We start from the raw sequence: 20,710 nt of genomic DNA, 5'->3' as shown, positions 1-20,710 counted from the left end.
TCGTAGGCCCTTAGTTGGCGTCGGAGCGTCGCTGCGTGTCGGGATTACGGAGACGAGCTAACAACGAGCTCGAAAGGACCCCGGACACATTTTCAGCGTGATCAGTCAGGGGTTGGTCCCAACGCGGCCGAGCCGCGAGCTGTCCGGCTGAAAGACGATATACGACGTACATACGAGTATATGGGTGGATTGTATCTCGTCAAGAGTTTTGATAGTGCGAGCACGGGCATGTGGCCCCCGAGTCCGGGAATGCTTGGTTGTTTCCATAGTACCTTGTGTACTCCGTACTCGTACATACGTCGTAGTATCCTGCGCATACGAGTAGAGACAACGTGTTTGTGTGTGTGGGCTGGTCCTCCAATGTCGTTCCGGCTTGATAACGTGACTTCCAGATAGGCTGCCCTAGCGTGGCTTTCCGTAGGGTTAGTGGGCCTGGCAGCGCCTGCGGGAGCTCGTCTAGCTAGGCTGTCTCTCGTATTGCACGCGCCGAGCAGAGAATGACGGGTGCGCCTTGCTGGCATCTTCTCCACCGGCAGCCATCTTATCGCTGAACGCCACGGTGTGAGTGGGCGTGTGCTGTGTGCTTTACGGAGCGCTCGCCGATAAGATACATGCTGCATAGCACATACGTATGTACATACATACGTACACACAAATTCAGGTAAATGCACTCCTTCTGTATATGTATATGTGTGTGTGTGGGACCAGATCGTGAGGCCACGATTCCGTCAAAGGCGCGGAACTCAGCTAAAAAGCGGCTCAGCCAAACAAATCGGCAGGCCTGGCCGCCAGTTTTTTTTCGGGGCTGTCTTGGCCACTTTCTGCTGCGCACGCACACTATCAATGCCCATAATGATTTTCGCTCTTAGCGGCAAGCTCCCCCCCTCCCTGCCCTGTTCCTGCGGGCTGCCCCCCAATCCCCTCTCTACTATGTGAGCTTCCCCGACGTTTCCGCCGGCGCAGCGACTCAGGCCCGCAGCCCGCCGGCTGCTGCACCCACTGCTCTCTATCTATCTGGTTGCTACCCTTCACACTATCGTGCAGGCGAGTACACAAGATACCGGTATCGACGATTATTACGCGTGCCATGTATCGGTCGCTCCACACTCCTCTGAAGCTCTCTTCCCACTGGCTCGAAACCCCACCAGGTCATGGGCTCCGGGTGCGACATATACAGGGTATCTTGCTGCCACTGGCTGAACCGCCCGTCTGTGGCCCACGGCCCATTCATTCCCACCAGCGACCAGCGCCAAAGGCTCGCCGGCCCTTCTCGACTTTTCCCTTCTAGCGCCTTCCCCCTCGCTGCTTTTTGTCGCCCGCTCCTCCTGCTCCTGCTCTCGCGCTTTTCCTCTCGCTCGCTGCTTTATTTTGCTCCCCCGGCTTCCCGGAACCGAGCGAGACAGAGAGACGAGTGCGTCCCCCCCAAACGACCAGTAAACATCCCAGACGGTGTTTCTCTCCCGCCTCCTACTTCTTGCCCTCCCGATTCTTGCTCCTCCATACTTGCTTTCCATACTTGCTTTCCATACTTGCTTTCCACAACCCCCTCCCTTCGTAGCCCCTTCATTTTCGCCTACAACTGCTCGTCCTTACCCCATTCGGGCTCCATTTCCTCGCTCCCTCAAACTGCTTTCTCGGCTAGTCATCCCTCTCCACTCTTCTCGCCTCATTCTTCTCCTCATTCTATCTCTTCTCTCTCTCTCTTCCTCTCCGTCGGCCGTCTCTCTGACTTGAATGAGGGCATGATCGGGCCCTTTCCTTCTTACCCCATATATCTTTCTCTGCAACCTTACCTCTCTTGTCCAGTTGTGCCGGGTGTCCTTTGTCGAGCGTTTCTTTTGGCATAATTCTCCCTCCCGCATTTCCCTCATTCTTTCTGGCTTACTCGTCATTCCTGCTTGTCGGACAGGACCTTTCCTTCTCTCGCGTCTCTTTCTCTCGTTCTTCTTTGCCGGGCCTGCTGCTTGTTTCTTCAATATACCGACGACCTCTCCCGAGCTTCCCCGCCTGACTCTCGACCTCTTTCGGTTCTTTTCGAGATACCCATAGCCATTCCTACCCACCGAACGCATCCTCCATCCACCCAACATGAATAAACTGGCAAACCTAAACATGCGTCACTGGTCCGAGAGGATGAGCCCCAACTTTGGCATGAGTCGCCCTCCGAATATGCCCATACCTGGCATCGGCCCACACCAGAAGCTCCCCCCTCAGGGTGCCGCCACCAATGCTATTTCCGCCACGGGGCCTGTCATGGTCACCCCCATCTTCTACTCGTTCAACGTCCCCTTCGCCTCTGACCTGGCTGGCCCTGACACTGAGGACATCCTTCACGCCACCACCGATGCCGTTCTTCGCTGGACCCATCCCGAAGATGCCCCGGATGACGTTCCTGTTCACGAGCTGCCTATTCACGCCCAAAACCTGTCCAACCTGGGAAAGTTATGCAGCGACATCTCTGTCAGCCCGCTGGAGATTGAGGCCCATGTCCTGACCGCCATGCCCAAGAACACAAGAGGCCAGGTGACCACTGTTTGCCTTGTCGGCACCCCGGATCTTGTCTACCGCACTCGCGAGACCATCTTGAACGAAACGCCCCTCTCCCTGGTTCGTGCCTATACTTTTTCCCTCTCCTGACGCTCTCTCCTGCCGGCCCCGGAATCTTCCAGTATGACCTGTGTTGGGCCAATCACATAAGTTTTGCTAACAATACATCTGGCTCAGCGTTGCACAACTGTTGACATCAATGGCGATATGGTCGCGGACCTCACGGCAGGAACCCTAAACAAGGCTGTTACCGATACACTCGACAGTATATCGGCCTACTGCGGTGTCGATATCTTCCTCCTGGGCCCAAAGTTGACGCCCATCCTCGATGGCTTGAACGGGGACACCGAGCTGCGCCGTGACCAACGATGGAGAGTGGCTATCTATGGCGATATATTGTCTTCGGAACACGCCAAGACACGGGTGCTCATCCACATTGATCAAATGGTACGATAAATCGGCTCAACATCCGGAGACGGACACAGACGTGTTGGGAACAAGCGTGCCGAACCGACGAGTCTGCAGTGGCACTTGGCGAAGTTGGGAAGCTGCTGGTGTGTACGAGAAAGCTAACATCTTTCGTGTAGCTAAAGCGAGCTATCGATATATTGCGCCTAGACTCCGCCTTCCACCAACCTCTGTGTGGTCGCAACAGAAAAAACATCAAGATCATCGAGTCGTCCACAGGCACTGCCATATACATGCCCCCTCCATTCTCGACCGTCTTTCGCTACTGTCCGCCGAACGCTCGTGTGCGTGACCCCAACGAGATATTTATCACGGGTGACAGCCCGGAAAGCATAAATGCGGCCAAGAAAAAAATTCACGAGGTTCTATCGCGGACTCGTCTTTTTCTAAAGGACATTGCCATGCCGTGCGAAAAAATAGACAACATCCTGCTCAGCCGCATGACGAAGGTGCGCAAGATCATTGAGGCAAACGGCGCCAACATCATATTCCCTGTCCTCGGCTCCAAGCAGAGCACCGTACGCATTCAGGCTACTGAAAACTTGCACACGGAACGGACTGCCCGTGAATTGATGGCTCTTGCCGGCCAGTTCTACAGCGGCTACTGGGCTATCTCCCAATCGGACGCTAGACAAGCCCCCAGCCCGGTCGAAATCCAGTCCATTCTCGGAGAGGTCTGCGCCAATTCCGAAGCCGATGTCTCTTTCCAGGCTTGGGCTTTCAGTATCACTGGCTCCGACGATGCCGTCAAGGATGCTCTGAGTGTCTTGTCGCAGGTCAAGCTTGCCGTCCAGCTTCCTTACCAGATCAAGGTGAAGATCGAGCTGGCGAATGAGCATAAGGAGTTTGTCAGTGGAAAGAAGAACGGCAAGATCAACAAAATCATGGGGCAAAGTAAGATTTTTTTCCCTTTTTGTTGTGGTTATGCTTGGTTCTTCCGCTAACCTGTCCTAGGCAACGTGCAGATTTTGTTCGAAAGCTTCGGCGAGTACAATTTCAATATTGACGTCAACGCCCAGTCGTATGAGTCCATGAAACAAGGTTTGCTGCTGGTGGAGCAAGAAATGCCAGCATCAATCTCCTTCCATGTTCCTGATCAGTACCACAAGCGCATCATCGGAATTGGAGGGCAGCACATCCAACGCATCATGAAGAAGCATTCTGTGTTTGTCAAGTTTAGCAATGCGATGGACCGAGGTACGCGCCCAGCCTTTGCTCTTTCGTCGGTATATCGGTCAGAGCTAATATCGATTGTTGTGCAGGTGGCATTGGCCGAGAAGATGATGATATTCGTGTGGATAACGTTATCTGCCGCACTCCTGCTCGTAACGCCCAAAACCTCGAGCTGGTCAAGTCTGAGATTCTGGAGATGGTTGATCGTGTGGTAAGCCGCCCTGCCAGTTTGTTTGCCTTTTGCTTTAATAAGAATTTCATGCTCACCATTGATAGGACTCCGAGTTCACGTCGCAGATCGTGAATGTAGACCGGCTGTACCATCGCCAGCTGCTGGCTCGGCTTCCTGACTTGGAGACGCTTGAGAAAAAGTGGAACTGCAAGATCAGTTTCCCCAGCACTGAGCAGGCTAGCGACGAGGTCACCGTCACCGGTCCTCAGTGGCAAGTCCCTCAGTGTGTGGACGAATTTCTTGTAAGTGGCTTCCTCTTGCGAGTGGCCTCGCCGTTACGTGTGTGGATCATAACTAACCCCGAAATAGGGCATGGTGCCGGACAACCACGAGCTTGTTTTCTTGCGAACACCTGCTCTGAGCAAGTATCTCGATTCGCAAGAGTTCGGCGACCTGCTCGTGAAGCTCAAGACGCAGCATGAAGTGGACGTCTCTGTGCACCAGACCATCGGCGAGACGGCCGAAGAGAGCAGCCCGACGATTGCTCTTCTCTGGACGTTCACTCGCAACAATGCCGGAGGGCTCCGCGATGCCATTGAATTTCTCCAGTCGGAACTGGCCACGGCCGGCGTCGAAGTCACTGTCCTCAAGGGCTCGATCCCCCGTCCCAAGTCAGACACGTTCGAGGAGTCGCTTCAGTATTTCGACTCGAAGCTCCTACAGCACGCTCCAGCGGCCGTCTCGACGGACTCGCCGACGAAGTCCGCTTTTGGTGACGAGGTGGCCCGCGAGCGCAGCACGATTTTCGATAGGCTTCGCAAGCCGGGAAGCATGTCGTCCATCTCATCCTTCCTCGATCGCCGCAAGAACAGCTCGCAGTCGACGCACTCGCTTTTTAAGAACTCCAACAACGTTTCCAAATCGTCTCTCATCTCGATCGAATCGACGCGAAGCTTCAATGCCGACCGCAACCCCTGGAACGACAGCGGCGTCAATCTCCCAGACGAAGACCATCCTTGGGTTGTCCGTCCGTTCAGCAACGGCATGGACCACCAGAATCTGGCCATTCCCCAACCCGGCGACTCGACGCCACGTCACAACCCCCGACAGTCCGCGGACAGCGGACGTCCTTCCACTTCTCATTCTACCAATTCAGGATACCCCGGTCACATCGGACCATTCCGTTAGAAAAGCATTATTTGTTTTGAGGTCTGCTTAAACTTGGTTTTTTTTTCATCAGTTAGACACTGCGGGAGACGAAAAAAAATCGAAAATACCCCCTCTTTTGGCTGGATATACCCTGGCGCGCAAATACCCACTTCCGCCGGTCATGGATTTTGTGATGGACGATGGATGCTTTTTATGTTGGTTTTGATTTTTCTGTTTTATACTCCAATGTTGACGCTGATGCTTTATATGTCTTTAAATTGTTGTTCGCGCGTGTTGTCTTATACGGACTCTTTGCGGCAAACGATGCAACGCGATTGATATCCCATCTATACAAAAGAATAGTTGCAGGTGCAATTTGATTGGCATTTTCCAGAAATCGTGTTGGCGCGACAAACATCTATGAGGTGGTTTTGCTGTATAACGATTGGTATGGATCTGAGGAAGTAGATAAAATTGGTTGCATGCTCACTCCTAAGCTACAATTTGCTTGTCCTGTCTGCTTGTGTGTCTGCTCTTTGTATGCAGGGTGTAAAGAGCAGTTGGTGACATGGTGCATCCCGCTTAGGATAACAGCGCCAAATTGTCAGTGGAGAGGCTTTTTCCCGCTATTGAATCATAATTGTATTGGATCTTCACGTATATGGCTGTAACGTATGAAGAAAATCAGAATCACCCATTTACTCCCCTGCTCGCATCCTCCCGTCACATTTCTGCTTGTTACACCTTAATCGGCTAAATCACGGCCTATGTATGTCCCAAGCGAGGAAGTGTTTCTGCCGTTGCATCGGCTCAACTGCCCGAATCATATATTGGGGCCAGTATGGTCTGTGTAGAGTGCCTCAGATCTGCGCTTTTATACACCAGGAAGGCATACAGGTCGTCGAGATTCCCCTGAATGACAATGGACTCGAGCCGGCTCTTTGACATGCGTCAACCCTTGCGTTTCTCAGTAGCCTGGTGACATCATGCAGAGGAAGGCGTTGTCGACTTCCCAAATCTGTTTTTCCTAACGCCCACTTCTACCGCCTTACTTTCCATTTCATTCAGGATCCGCATAATGCTGCAGCAGCCGGCCTCGGTTCCACCGAGAGTGCTGTCAAGCTCGTAGTTTCACCGAACGCATATCAGATCATTTTGTTCCGCCGTCTCAAAGGATGAATTTGAGATGGACCCTAGAAGTCCAAGAGTCGTCTGCAAGGCAGTCGGCTATTCACTCAAGCAAGGCGCCTACACGTCTGTGCGCACTGGTCCAGACCGTCTGAGAACCAAATTGCATCCTACATGGCCGGATCCGACACGATCTCCATCAGAATCGACCATAAAGACTGGAGGCATTTGAACACGCGCTCTGCGCGCTTGCTCAGCACCGCTTCAATATGTCTGATGAGCCGCGGCTGAGAGGCGCAGAGCTATTATAGGAGGATACGGCCGTTGATATGCTGTCCTCGTATTCAGAACCACCCAAGAAGGAGTAGTAGCATACTCTTGGCGATCCAGCAACAGGCTGCTGTAGAACAATTTGACAAGGACCGGTTTCATACATCCGAGCGAGGCTGTGATACACAAGAATGCCGGACGACGTTTCAAGCTCCAGCAATCTCAATCGCTAAACCCGATACGGCTTAATCGACTTTTTCTAAATGCTCGAGTAAGTCTTGGTTGAGCTTCTTGAAAATGTCTTTACTCTAGATATTCATCAGCTCGTTTGAGGCAGTCCAAGTTGCAGCGGATTGCCACTTTGAAATTGGCACATACAAAAGTCGAACTCGATCTCCGTATCATTGACCAACTGAGCCGTTTGAGCCGCAGGCCTCTCATAACTTGGCTCGGCGGATTGACAGGCCGTACTCCGTACTCGTACAACCTTTTGGCAGTATCATGTGGCTGTGTAAGCAAGGCAGATGCTCTTGCGCTTGAAACGGAGAAGGCTGAATCACGTGACGCAATGTCTGCTGCTTGCAGCCGATAATGAGCTCATTATTGGCGGGCTCTCGCCAGTTGTAGGTGGCACAGCCTGTGTGCAACTTGTTGATTGGCTGCGGATCTTCACCGAGCGCAAGAATGTCGATCACAAAAGCTTGGTCAGTTACTCGGCCTCGCTAAGACCTCGCATGACAGGGAACAGCGTGATGGGGGAAATTCCCGCGGATTGGATAGAGCGGTGTGGCTGTGAAGCTGTGGTTGAACTAGCCCCAATACGGAGTACAGACAGCAGGTCTGCTAGGGATGCGAGATCCAATTTAACGGGTGCCTACTGCGTGCAGATGTAAGATACCGCAGTTGGGTAATACGCTGTAGCTTGCGTGGCGGCTTGAAGCCCAGTCAGGCAACAGGCATTCCCTGCTAGAGGGCTGCTGCGCCTCACTAGCAACTTACTAAAGCAGCAGGGCTGGTATCTTACGACCACAGGTCGTTCCTTCCCAAACAATCTTCCGCGTCGTGCTGATTGAAGGGCGATCGACCTTTGCAGCAGCTTTAATTTCCAGTCGAACTTTAGCCTGTTTAGAAGAGAGCGAAAGGTGAAAGGAAGGTGTATAGAGCAAATGCTGCGAGGCAGACACCCAGTGCATAGACAACAATAGAGACACGACGAAGAATGGCGTCGGCGTCGGCAGAAAAGAGCCTGGTGCAGGCGCACTACGACAGCCTGGCGATGGAAGCAGAGCGCGAGGAAAGTCAGGGGTCAAGCAGCGCGACAGTGTTCGGAAAGCAGGAGGTGGTGGCGGAGGACAGCGGCTTTGTGGCAGGGCCGGCATCGCCAGGCCGACTGGCAGCAAGGAACGGAGCAGCAACAGCGGTAATAACACAGCCATTGCCGGCAACACCACTGCTGCCAAGTCGACCGGCACTGCCACCATACTCGGGGCCAGCTTCAAGCGCGCACGAGGCAGCGTTGGAGCAGCAGCAGCAACAGCAGGCACACCAACCGGGCAGCGGACGCAAGAAGATGGTGCAGCGATATCCGGGGCTGCCGGCACTGGACTACCGGCTGTATCAGCCGCCGCTGTTTGTGCTTTCATCAGACAAGACGACGATCAAGTCGTCGGCACCGTACCTGTCGGCGACGGCAACGGCGCTGGCAGGATTGGTGCGGGCACAGGCGACGGTGCCGCCGAAGCCGATGATTGAGATCACGGGCAGCCGGGGAAACCACCGGCCGGACTTTGCGGTGAAGCTGAACCTGATGTCGCTGCTGGTGGCAGAGGAGCCGCGGCGGCGGCTGAACTACGTACGGTGCGTGGGCCGGGGCGAGCTGGCGCTGCGAGGAGGCAGCAGGGCGGCGATGATGCCGACGGTCGAGACGAACAGCAGCGCCGGGGCGGAAGAGGAGGTCGAGGCGTGGTGCCGGCGATTCTGCGAAGACACGGCGGCGGCCAAGGTGTTTGTGCTGGAGCGACAGGTGGCCAACCTCGACCTCAGCTGGCTGGAAGGCCAGATCCGCAGCCTGGTGGCGGCGACGGGATACCGGGGCGCGGTGTCGGTGACTTTTCCGGTGGCCCACGCGCGCGTGGTGGTGCAGAGCCCGGACCGGGTCAACAAGTTCTTCACGACCGTCACTACGCTCTTCACGGGCAAGAGCACATACGAGGTCGTCAAGGCGGTCTGGCCGTTTGCCACGCACAAGAACGGCGAGATCGGGCGGCAGTGCGCCGTGCAGAGCGAGGAGACCTGGTGGAAGGAGTGGCGCGACCCGCTGCGCCATGCCATCAGCACTAAGCGTCACGGCTGGGTCACCAACGAGGACAAGCTCGAGGCCCTGATGGAGGACGTCGGCAAGACCGTCGGGGCCGTCGACTGGGGCCCGAACCTGAGCACGTGACCATGAGCAAGCGACCAGCCATCCTCAGACAGCACGGAGTTGGGGTCCTGACATCTGCTTTTTGCCTTTTTACCATTTACCATTAGCCGGGCTAATTGCACTAATGATTGGCGTCTGGGTCGTGTTGCTCTGCACCTGAATCCACTGATCCTTCCGTGAGGCTAAGTACGCTCAGCCTTGGGAGGAAAAGTGAGTCATCGGGACTGACAGCCGTCAGGGCTATATAGACAGATGTGCCTGCCGGTTGAGAACAGCACGGTGCAGTACAGCACAAAGCATCAAGAGCCTGGGCAGATTTGTTTTTTCTGCATTTTCCCATTCATCCCATTTCAATAATCCATTTCTTTCTGTTTTCCCCGACACATCACAGCTCATGGCGACGCCCCAAGCCGAAGCGGAGCCTGGAGCTTTTGCCCTCGGCTCCTTCAACACGGCGCTCTGCCTGGTGCCGCCAGAGGACAGCTGGGCGGCGGTGGACAGCCTGCGTGTGCTCTACGACAAGGCATACGGCAAGTGGCCGCCACACGTGAATATGGTGTACCCGTTTGTGCAGCCGGAACAGCTCGAAGGTGCGGTGCGACGGATGCAGATGGCGCTGCAGCAGTCGGCCGGCGAGCCTGTCGCGACGACCATTGACGTGCAGCTGGACTCGACGGGCGTGTTTCAACAGCGGCGCGAGAATACGGTCTTTCTGCACGATGGCCGCGAAGTCAACGGGCTGGAGAAGCTGCGAGCACGGCTGCTGGCCGCACTCGGCACCAGCAGTCAAAGCCAGAGTCAGAGTCAGGACAAGGACGACAGCCACCAACTGCGAGGACGGCGATGAGCCGAGCGAGACACTGGGCCACGCACACCGGTTTCTGCGGCACAAGGTGGAGCTATTACCGGCAGTGGCCTGGCGAGCGGACCGGCTGCACATTTTGGTGCGCGAGAGGACAGAGCAGGGCGGTATTGTGTCAAGCCGGATGCGGCTGTGGGGAGAGGTGCATCTGGAGGATGGCCGGCTGGAGAGGCTGAGCCGGGAACCATTTTATGAGCAGGTGGGAGCTGACGCCCGCAATGAGGATCAGAATGAGGATCAGGGGGAGGAAGACGACGATCTCGACAATACACCCCTTCCGTCCTGTCACCCGGTCACGTTTGTTCCTGAAGATCGCTACCGGATGGCGTGTCCGCGCGAAGACTGGGGGCTCTTTGAACCGGCAGCAGGGCGTGCAACCGGCGGTCTGAACACGCTGACGGTGGCAACGTACAACGTGCTGGGCGCATCAGCATGGCCATCGTCGAGGGCACGAGTGCCGCTGCTGGTGGACAGCATCCTGGAGGCGGGCGCGATGGCTGACGTGCTGGTCCTGGCCGAGGTCACGGACGACGTGCTGAGTGAACTGTTGGCTGACGATGGCGTGCGCACGGCCTTTCCGTTTGCCTCACATGGTCCACCCGACCAGGAGGACATGCCGCCGCTGCCGAGGCTGTTCAACTCTGTCGTGCTGAGCCGACGTCCGTTTGTCTGGTCGTGGGTGGCCTTTGCGCAGGCACACAAAGGAGCCCTGGTGGCGCGATGGGGGGAGATGAGCGAGGACGAGGAGGACGAAGACGAAGTCGAGGACAAAAAGCCCAAGCTTGTCGTGGCTGCCGTCCACCTGACACATGGGCTCATCGGTGACGCCGTGACCTGCAAGCGTGCTGAGGCACTGCGGCTGCTGCGGCATCTGCGGCGGTACCACTCGTCGGCAGACGTGTTTGTCGCCGGCAACGTCAACGTGCAGGCGGTCGGTCATGGCTTTGACGACCTGTTTGCCCGTGAGGGCTTCGTGGATCTGTGGCGGCGACAGTCGGACAAGGCCGAGCTTGACGGCGAGCAGGGCGCCACGTACGACCTGCTGCACAACAACCGGCCGCAGTGGCTCGTCCGAATTTTTGTGCGGCAGGCGAGCGAAGAGGCGCAAAACGCAGACAGCCGGCGGCTGCGGATTGTCGACGCCAAGCTGTTCGGCCTCTCGGCTGCTGGGAGCGACACCACAGCGAGCGAGAGTTTCGCTAGCGACTATTGGGATCTGAGGTGTGTTGTGGAGCGGGTGGAGGGGGAAGGATGTGACGATGGAGAGGATAAGGGGAGTAAGAAGGAAACCGAAACCGAAACCGAAACCGAAACCGAAATCGAACTCACCAACAAGCAGCTGGCCATCTCGAACGAGGTCAAGCTGGTACCTGTGCAGGTGCCGGCCGGGCTGCTCGCCGATGCGACTGCTCTGGACAGGGCGCTCGTCGTCCTGGAAGCAATGCCGTCGGACGAAGAGGTCGAACAGCGCAGAGAAGCGCTGGCGCTGCTGCAGCGGATTCTGATGGCCGAGAAGAGCAATGGTGGTGCTGAGTCAGCAAGTTCACCCCCAAGGCTGCCGCGCCAGCTGGTGGTCGTGCCGGTGGGCTCGTACGGGCTGGGCGTATGGACTCTGACGTCGGAAATGGACTGCCTGTGCATCGGGGTGTATGCAGCGACGACCTTCTTCGCCATAGCGACGCAGCGGCTCCGAGCAGCCGGTCAGGGCAGCTAGGCCGAGGACGTGCAGATTGTGCGGCGAGTGCGAGCGCACGCGGGCACGATGCTGGAGGTTTCAGTCAACGGACTGCACGTGAACCTGCAGTACTGTCAGGCGGCAGTGGTGGCCGAGACCTGGCCGGCCGTGCTCGTCGTGGCGGCCGATCACGCGCTCATCACGACGCTGTCGCCGCAGACGCTGTCGAGGCTCAAAGCCGTGCGGGATCTGCACGCCTTGCGCGCACCCTTCTCGAAGGGTGAGGGCCGGTGCACAGCCGAGCACTTCTAGACGGCCTATCGCTCCATCAAGACGTGGGCCCGCTCTCGTGGCCTCTATGCGGCGCGCTTCGGCTACCTCGGCGGCATACAGATCGCCGTGCTGTTGGCGCGAGTAATGAAGCTGATGGCAGCTGCAACAGACGACGACGACGACGACGACAGCAGTGCGGTGCCCGACATCCTGGCAACCTTCTTCCGCGACTATGCCGGTTTTGACTGGGCGACGCAGATGGCCTTTGACCCGTTCTTCCACGGCCACAAGGCTCCGCATGTTCGGACGGCCGGCGAGCCGCTCGTGATTCTGGGCTACCACCGGCCGCAGCTCAATACGAGCATGTCAGCGTCGGTGTCGTCGGTGCGTGTGCTCGCGGCCGAGCTCCGGCGTGCCGACCGCTTGCTGAGCGCCGGCCGAATCAGCTGGGATGCTTTTCTGGGCGGTGGAGGTGACGAAGGAGATAGCAGCACAATCGTTGCTGGCAGGCTTCTGTCTGGCGCTGCCACATTTGTGTGTGCCTACCGGACGTACGTCAAGATCGACCTGCAGTATTGGGGCCTGTCGCTGCAGCGAGGCGCCTCGTTTGTCGGCTGGCTCGAGTCACGCTGTGCGATGCTGCTGGTCGACGTGGCGCGACGACTGCCGCAGCTCAACACGCACATCTGGCCAGGGCGGTTTGTGGAAGGGGATGAGGGGGATGGAGAGGGTGACGATGCAGAAATTGGTACAGAGACCACGCAGTATCAGGGCTGCTACCTGATCGGGCTCGATCTGGCGGCGTCGCTCTCGCGGGACGACCGACGCATTGCGCTGGACACGCTGCAGTCGGTGCTTTCGACGTTTGAGCGACAGATGCGGCGATCAGGTGGCGAGTACGATGCGCAGTGGATGTGGCTGGGCGTGAGCATTGCGAGCCGGACGGATCTGGGCGATGTCGGCCGTCTGCGGCTGGACGAGCGAGCCTGGTACACGTCGGAGGAGGAGGAAGAGGAGGAAGAGGAAATTGAAGAGGAAGAAGCACGGCCCAAGAAGAAGGACAAAAAAGACAAAAAGAACAAGGACAAGGACAGATTCAAGGCAGCGTCCCAAGTGGGCACAGGCAAGAAGTTCCGGTCGGCGCAGGATGTGATCAAGCGGCTACGCTGGGATCCGCAGCTAGACCGTGCTGACTACGTTGTCAGATACGAAGACCGTTTCGTCGGCGCGCAGGAGCGGCCGCTCAGCGCGTGGAAGTCGGAGCAGACGGACGAGGAGTTCATCCCGCAACACCGCGTGCTGTATTTTCGGCGGCGCAGCGACGGTGCCGTGATCTGGGACCGGCGAGCGCGCAAGGACGAAGTGTTTGGGAGCGGGATGTAGGGTCGAGGTGTGGGAGGTGTGGAGGAGGTGTGGAGGAGGGTGTAGAGGTTGTAAGGTGGTTGTGAAGATGTCCTGGTGTAATTGTTAAAAATACAGTACGGAGGTCCCTAAAAGTTCATATTTCTCAATTATAGTGGCTACAGGGAATTTCTGCTACATAGTGCATTCCGTAGGCGGGACCTCCACTGTACTCCGTAGCCCATCAGTCGGTGCAGCGTCGTCCCGTGACTTGCAGCACCGCCTCGGCGCTTTCTGCTGTGGCTTCCCATTCGCTCTGATAGGCCAGCTTCTCTCGCCAGCCACCAGCGCAGCCGCTGCGGTCTGCAAAGACCTCCTCGAGTGGATACCGTCGTCCCTCGGGCAGGGTCGCAGCCATGGCCTCGAGATCGGCCGTCGTCGGCGGCGGCGGGCCAGCCTCTTCGCCGTCCGACAAAGAAGGCGGCTCCCGTTCCAGAAAGGCCCACAACCGCTGCTCCTCGAGGCCGCCCTCGTGCGCGTCGACAGCGTCGGCATAGTCCTCGGCACGCAGATCGGCGGCGATGCGGGCACGCAGGCCACGACGCAAGCTCGTGGACCAGCGCGAACGCGTGCAGCCGAGGACGGAGAAGCGGATGGCCTCGTCCAGCTCGACATCGACGCGGGCGTCCAGGTGTGCGGAGACGGTCTCGTCCTCGGACGCTTCTTCGTCCTCGATCCGGTTCTCGTCCTCGTCCTCGTCCTCGTCCTCGTCTGCTTCTTCCTCTTCGTCCTCCTCCTCGTCCTCCTCTCCCCAAACCGGCCATGGCTGCCACTCGGTTTCCATCCCGACGGGCAGAAGCTCCTTCTCGACCTCGTCAAAGGTCATCGGCCTCACCGGCCCCTCGGTCACCTCCTTGTAGTCCTCCTCGTCGTCCCTGGTCACCACCACTTTGCGTCTCCGCTTCTTGCTCTTCCTCTTCCTCGGCTTCGCCCGCGGCATCGTCTTCTTACTCCGATACACTCGCAAGTCTAACCGCCGCGCACAGCGCGCCCAAAAGACATTCGAGTCGTGCTGTAGCCCGAGCGAGGCCACAGCCGCTGCCACGTCGCGTCGCTGCACCAGCTGCTGCAGGCGCGGTAGGCTGCCGCCCTCGTTGCCGCCGCCGATGCGTGCCCGCAGGCGTGCCGCGCAAAAGTACAGCGCCGCCGCCGTCAGCCGCTGGGCGGCCGCACTCACGAGCGCCTGCAGGTCCTGGAGCGCCTCCAGGCGCAGAGCCGGCATCTTGCCGACGGTCCGCCAGTTGCCTGACCTGGTCACTCCGTTCATGAACAGTCGCGCCGACAGCTTCAGCATCGAGGCCGTGTTGAAGAGGACGAGAGGCGACGGCAGGCCAGGGACCTCGGATTCTGCTTCGGCTGCCATCGTCAGCGCCTGGCAGTTCTCTGGGGTCACCAACCACTGGTCGCCGTGCTGCTGCACCGCCTCGTCCTCCTCCCTCGTCTCCTCCTGCAGTGCCAGCCCGTCGGCTGCCTCCTCCAGCGCCCGGCAGCACGCCTCGCCGACCTCCAGCGCTGCCGGCATTTCGGTCGGCTGCAGCTTCCGCACCAGCCGTGGCGACCGGCCTTGTCCAAAGCCGGCCTTTGCTGCTGTCGCGTGCTCCTCGCCCAGCAGCCAGAGGTACTGTCGCACCTCCAGCTCGCCCTTGGTGCCGACGCGCTGCGCGATCCCCACCAGGTCGTCGCGTCCCAGCCTTGCCAGCGCGTCAAAGAATCGCTCCTTCTCGGCCTTTTCCCAGACCGTCAGCCCGATCTGCGACCGCGGCATCTCCGGCCCTCCGTCCGTCGACCTGCCCTCTTCCACGTCCTGTCGGTACTCCGCCAGCAGCCCGGAATACCGCACGTTCGCCTGCCGCTGCGCCCGCTTCAGTGGTGGTCTGCACACGTCGCGACGCGTGTCCGCTGGCGATGCGCTCCGTCGACGCTTTCGCCCCGGATGGAGGCCTTCCTGCATCGCCACAGGGCTGATCGGCTCGGCTTCCTGGTCTACATCGGGCGTCGACAACTTGGTCAGGCCGCCATTCTCATCCGGGACAGCTTCCGCCTTCGGCTCCTCTTCGTCCTCGCTGTCGTCTTCGTCTTCATCGCCATCTGAGCTGCTCGAAGACGTCTCTGATCGGTCATCTGACTGATCTTCACGCTGGTCTTCTGACTCTTCTGACTCTTCTAACTCATCCTCTTCAGCCTTGATGTCATCCTCCTCCACGTCTTCTTCCGGTCGCAACGAGAGCGGGGAGTGGTCTGTCATTATGTCCTCGCTCACAGCTGTTTTACGCCTTCTCTTTCAAGGATTTATGAGAGTTAGTGCTGCCGTTTGCTTACGCAGCATTGATTGGGTCCGTGCGTTTAGATCACGTGACTTGGACTTGTAATCTTTTCGCCGTACCTTCCCAACTGTCGAGCAGAGGACAAGGACGAGAAGCAAGACAGCATAGACGATGCGATGCATGCACTATCCTCGTGGAGGCGAACATGGGGTACCATACGCGTGGCAGCACGCCTAGGACGTCGTGGAGCGGTCACAGCAACGCCTGCCAGCCTGCCAGCTGTCCTCCTCCGCGACTACCAGGAGGAATGCATCCAATCGGTGCTGGCGTCGCTGGACCGGGGCCAGAAGCGAGTGGGCATCTCTCTGGCGACAGGTGCGGGGAAGACGGTGGTGTTCACGCAACTGCTGGATCGGATCCGGCCGACGGCGCTGGGCGGCGATCGGACGCTGATTCTGGCGCATCGCCGCGAGCTGGTCGAGCAGGCAGCTCGGCACTGCTCGACGGCGTATCCGAGCAAGACGGTGGAGATCGAGATGGGCTCACTGCACGCGAGCGGGACGGCAGACATCACGGTGGCGAGCGTGCAGTCGATCACGTCGGGCACGCGCATCGCCAAGTTCAGCCCGGGCGCCTTCAAGCTGGTGCTGGTGGACGAGGCCCATCACATCGTGGCCTCGGGCTACATGCAGGTGCTGGAGCACTTTGGCCTGCACTGCAAGCCGGAGGGGAATGAAGGGCCAGCGCTGGTGGGCGTGTCCGCGACGTTTTCGCGGTTCGACGGGCTGGCGCTGGGCGCAGCCATTGACGAGATCGTGTACCACAAAGACTACATCGACATGATCGGCGACGGCTGGCTGGCGGACGTGGTGTTCACGACCGTGAAATCGACGGCGGACCTGTCGAGCGTCCGCAGCAGCAGCGGGCGCGACTTTGCGGTCAGCGAGCTGTCACGAGCCGTCAACACGGCGCAGGCGAACGAGGTCACCGTACGGACGTGGCTGGCCAAGGCGGCTGCAGCTGGCCGCCGATCGACACTGGTGTTCTGTGTCGATCTAAGTCACGTGGCCGATCTGACGACGGCCTTTTGTCGCCACGGCGTAGACGCGCAGGCGGTCACGGGCGAGACAGACCGCCTGACGCGCAGTCGCCGCCTCGAAGCTTTCCGTCGCGGCGACTTTCCCGTGCTGCTCAACTGCGGCGTCTTTACCGAGGGCACCGATATCCCGGGCGTCGACTGCGTCGTGCTGGCCCGTCCGACCCGGTCGCGCAACCTGCTCGTTCAGATGATCGGCCGTGGAATGCGGCTGCACGATCGCAAGACCAACTGCCACGTCATCGACATGGTCGCCACGCTTGCTACCGGCGTCGTCAGCAGTCCGACCTTGTTTGGGCTCGCGCCCGATGAACTGGTCGAAGGCGCCTCAGTGGCCGACCTGCAGGCTCTGCGTGAGAGGAGAATGGCCGAGTCCGGCCGCATGGCCGCTCCGTCCAGCTCCAGCTCCAGCTCGAGCCAGCCGCCCATCGACAGCGTCCGCTTCACCGACTACGACTCCGTGCTCGACCTGATCGCTGACACGTCGGGCGAGCACCACATCCGCACCGTCAGCCGCTACTCCTGGGTGCAGGTCGGCCAGCATCGCTACGTGCTCTCGGGACCGACCGGGACGTATCTACGGCTGGAGAGCTTGGACGAGAGTGAGGGCAAGGAAAAGAACAAGACCAGCACCAGGAAGACGAAAGCAAAGTTGCCAGAAGCGGAATCCCCAGACAACTGCCGCTTTCGCGTCGTCGAGGTCCGCGCCCTGCCGCCCGGTATCTCCAAATCGCCCTTTGCACCACCTCGCGAACTCTGTCGCGTCCTGTCCCTCGACGACGCCGTTCATGCTGCCGACAGCTACGCCGCCAAGATCTTTCCCGTTCCCTTCATCCTCCGACATCTGCCCTGGCGCAAAGGTCCGCCTACCCCCGGCCAACTCGCCTTCCTCAACAAGATCCGCGACAAGTCCGATGACCGTCTGCTGACCGCCGACAACGTCACCCGTGGCGCTGCCTCTGACATGATCACCAAGATCAGGCACGGTGCCCGCGGCTGGTTTGCCGACATTGATGCCCTCCGTCGTCGCCGTGACCGCCGCCAGGCTGCCCAGGACGCCCAGAAGCGTCGCGAGACCGTCACCATCGGCCCCCTGGCGCCATGATCACACGCGCGCCCGTCCTCTGGCTCGTCACACATTCGGCCAAATTACTGCGGAAAATCGAAAAGTCGAAAACTCTGTCCGAGACCGGGCGCTTTCATCCCTCTGCACGCCCTTCCTCTGCACAACACGCGCTCAGACCGGCCGTCGTCGGACGCTCTCGGACGCTCTCAGACGCTCTCAGACGCGCGTGATCTCATTCTGGTCTCATCCGTCCACACAAGCGGCCATCAAGGTCCTCTGCCTGCTCCTTGGCCTCATCGCTGCCTGCTCTGTGACCATGGCGTTGTGAACCCCACCTCGGTCGCGCCTGCCCCATGTCCTCCTCTCACCCAACGCCGCCCGTTTGGCTCTCCGGCCTGGACGGCTCCTTCCCAATTCACTGTTTCGGTACCGCCTAATCGGCCTGCACAATCGGCCAACGTCGTCATCGCCTGTGCCTAATGCGTTGCCTTAACTCGATTTTTCACTTTATAGCCTACATCTTCGCTGTCATTGCTTTCTTGGTCCACCTCGTCTGTTCGTCTGCCTCGTCTACATGTTCAACATCTTCTCTCTTCTCCAGCACACATTCATTTTCTACAAACAACCGGCAGTCTACCACTCACTCTTTCTACCCTTCCACTGAAATTCTTCCTTTGAAGTCCTTTATCCATCTATGCCATCGGCAACAATGACATACACTGGCCAAGAGCTGCCCGCGGCTGCCTTCCACGCCTGCGGTAGTTGCTCCGGGAGCAAGTCGCGCATCACCCCCCGACGCTCCAAGAGCTGCGTCCGATCTTTCCCGAGGGCGTGTCAGCGGACCCGTGATGGCCTTTTCATCGACACGCCTGCGTTCTTGGACACTCGCGGCAAGACGCAGAAATCTGTACCGGGCGAAACACCCATTGCAGTACCGGAGATCACCAACGCCTTTCACGAGCAAACCCTGAAGCTGAACGACATTGTCCTCCGTAAGAACGAGCAGCGTCGCAGATCCCAGGCCATTGCCGCGAGGAAATGGCAGCAACTCATAGCGGTCAGACGCCAGGCGGTCGTGCTGAACAACGTCCGCGACAATAAATTGGGCTCTTCCGGAAACATTCAGGATCTGAGGCGGACACTGAAATGGCAAGCCAATATTCTGGACGAGCAGCTGACGGAAGAAACTCGCCGCTTGGCTGCCCAGGACAAAAAAATGCAAAAGCTGTTCATCGGCATGTTGGATGCAACCCAGTATATGTCGTGGGACGCTGAGATTTCCCGCTATGGAGAGCCCTGCTCCAACAACACAGACAGTGGCATGGAGGCTCTCTCCTCGACAGAAGTGGACTCCTTTGATGGGGATATCATGTCTATCTTGGACGAGGATCTGACAGGAACCACCCTCGATAACGAAGAATTTGATGCTGATGAGAAAATCGGCCCATTGGACGGGACGCAACTCGACATTCAAGACTTCTGCAAGTCCATCGACACGTTTGGACCCATTGGCAACAATAGCGTGCTTGTCCCCGACTGGTTTACTGCTCTAGAATCGGGCAACTCCGTCCCGCTTCTCAGCAAGGGCACCACCAGCCGCTATGTTGAGCTGGTCAACAAGATTTACAGGCTCGAGAAGGAAATGCGAGACGAAAAGGCCGGCAACAGCGCTAGAGAACAGTATGAATTGCTTCTGGCTCACATCAACGCATCTATGGCTCTCGTGGCCGATCGCGATCGGAAGGTGGTGAAAGCACTGCAGGCGGCTGAAAATATACAGGCCGATTGGGAAGGCCTGGCGGCAGCAGATGATTGAAGAGTTCTACGACTGGTGGTGTCTTCGCTTTCCGATGCGCCTTTTTAGCGCTAGTTTTTTTCAGGATGATGCCCGACGATTGGAAGAAGAGTCACCAGGGTAGATAGCTGGCCGGGTCGAGTCATGATACAAGAGAAATATTACAGTGCTTTGTGAATGCAACGCATATAATTACAAAACAGATACAAAACAGATACAAAGCCCAATCTCAAATTCAGAAAGCCTATAAATAAATATATCACAAAGAGCACCCAACTTTGTTTTGTTTACTTTGTTTACTATGTTTTCTCTATCGTATATGGCGGCCGGCATGAATCGTATGAGAATTCAAGCAGAAACAATGAAAATCTATATATATAACAACGAAAAAGCCATCGCCCTCTTGTAGTAAATCCAGGGTGCTAATCGCACTGTATAAGTAGAGCATTGTTGGAAGGAGAGTAGGCCCAGATCGTCGTCAACATAGCAGCGGACAACACATTTCTGCCTGGGACTTCGTCTCTGCCGCACACAAGGACTTCTGGTGCTTCCCCAGACACAAACAGTCTTTGGGGACTCGGCAGTCTCGAGCAGGTTCGGCGTCTGCCGTTGCAGATCGATCCCTATTTGCGGAGAAGAGGAATAAGAAGATGTCTACCTCTAAGCAAGATTTTGAGTAAGCATTTTTTTTTGAGAGCGGAGAAAAGTCAATGTTCCTTCTCTGCGTAATATTCTGTTAGTATTGTGAGACCGAATAAAATTAATACAGACTCTGAAATGTTTCTGTTGATAGGAGCTCTGCCATCCGACGAGTCTGAGATGTGCTAATGAGTTACTACTTCCGTGAAACACGGCAAGGCTTCTAAGCTCCTGCCCAGACCACGGCACAAGCTGCGATTTCTATCTCTATAGAACCACGACTTGGTTCTGAAGCCGTGAACTAATAGCT

General features: G+C 57.7%; 8 protein-coding genes across 8 annotated transcripts; 7 read left to right on the top strand and 1 right to left on the bottom strand.

Annotated features, from left to right (window-relative positions):
• Nucleotides 1–2,088: 2,088 nt before the first annotated feature.
• CMQ_3095 (kh domain containing protein) lies at nt 2,089–5,548 on the top strand (the record flags this gene model as incomplete). Its single annotated transcript, XM_014317173.1, has 7 exons — nt 2,089–2,607; nt 2,725–2,994; nt 3,135–3,909; nt 3,970–4,212; nt 4,278–4,399; nt 4,465–4,662; nt 4,730–5,548. 7 exons carry the CDS (start codon nt 2,089–2,091, stop codon nt 5,546–5,548), a joined length of 2,946 nt encoding a protein of 981 aa, XP_014172648.1.
• Nucleotides 5,549–8,126: 2,578 nt separating this feature from the next.
• Nucleotides 8,127–9,350, top strand: CMQ_2829 (uncharacterized protein; the record flags this gene model as incomplete). Its single annotated transcript, XM_014316907.1, has 1 exon — nt 8,127–9,350. One exon carries the CDS (start codon nt 8,127–8,129, stop codon nt 9,348–9,350), a length of 1,224 nt encoding a protein of 407 aa, XP_014172382.1.
• Nucleotides 9,351–9,723: 373 nt separating this feature from the next.
• CMQ_3048 (duf455 domain containing protein) lies at nt 9,724–10,176 on the top strand (the record flags this gene model as incomplete). Its single annotated transcript, XM_014317126.1, has 1 exon — nt 9,724–10,176. One exon carries the CDS (start codon nt 9,724–9,726, stop codon nt 10,174–10,176), a length of 453 nt encoding a protein of 150 aa, XP_014172601.1.
• Nucleotides 10,177–10,315: 139 nt separating this feature from the next.
• CMQ_2741 (duf455 domain containing protein) lies at nt 10,316–11,905 on the top strand (the record flags this gene model as incomplete). Its single annotated transcript, XM_014316819.1, has 1 exon — nt 10,316–11,905. The coding sequence occupies one exon, from the start codon at nt 10,316–10,318 to the stop codon at nt 11,903–11,905; it is 1,590 nt and encodes a 529-aa protein (XP_014172294.1).
• A 48-nt stretch (nt 11,906–11,953) lies between these two features.
• CMQ_2818 (duf455 domain containing protein) lies at nt 11,954–13,522 on the top strand (the record flags this gene model as incomplete). Its single annotated transcript, XM_014316896.1, has 2 exons — nt 11,954–12,106; nt 12,179–13,522. The coding sequence occupies 2 exons, from the start codon at nt 11,954–11,956 to the stop codon at nt 13,520–13,522; spliced, it is 1,497 nt and encodes a 498-aa protein (XP_014172371.1).
• Nucleotides 13,523–13,724: 202 nt separating this feature from the next.
• CMQ_2936 (DNA-binding protein) lies at nt 13,725–15,785 on the bottom strand (the record flags this gene model as incomplete). The annotated part of the gene is made up of 1 exon (XM_014317014.1): nt 13,725–15,785. The coding sequence occupies one exon, from the start codon at nt 15,783–15,785 to the stop codon at nt 13,725–13,727; it is 2,061 nt and encodes a 686-aa protein (XP_014172489.1).
• A 195-nt stretch (nt 15,786–15,980) lies between these two features.
• CMQ_2558 (dead deah box DNA helicase) lies at nt 15,981–18,005 on the top strand (the record flags this gene model as incomplete). Its single annotated transcript, XM_014316636.1, has 1 exon — nt 15,981–18,005. One exon carries the CDS (start codon nt 15,981–15,983, stop codon nt 18,003–18,005), a length of 2,025 nt encoding a protein of 674 aa, XP_014172111.1.
• A 670-nt stretch (nt 18,006–18,675) lies between these two features.
• On the top strand, nt 18,676–19,782 carry CMQ_2685 (uncharacterized protein; the record flags this gene model as incomplete). Its single annotated transcript, XM_014316763.1, has 1 exon — nt 18,676–19,782. The coding sequence occupies one exon, from the start codon at nt 18,676–18,678 to the stop codon at nt 19,780–19,782; it is 1,107 nt and encodes a 368-aa protein (XP_014172238.1).
• Nucleotides 19,783–20,710: the final 928 nt, after the last annotated feature.

Source organism: Grosmannia clavigera (genome assembly GCF_000143105.1).
Source record: "Grosmannia clavigera kw1407 unplaced genomic scaffold GCSC_144, whole genome shotgun sequence".
Taxonomy (NCBI): domain Eukaryota; kingdom Fungi; phylum Ascomycota; class Sordariomycetes; order Ophiostomatales; family Ophiostomataceae; genus Leptographium; species Leptographium clavigerum.
Note: the sequence above shows the minus strand (reverse complement) of the source record. Positions and strands in the feature narration are given on the sequence as shown.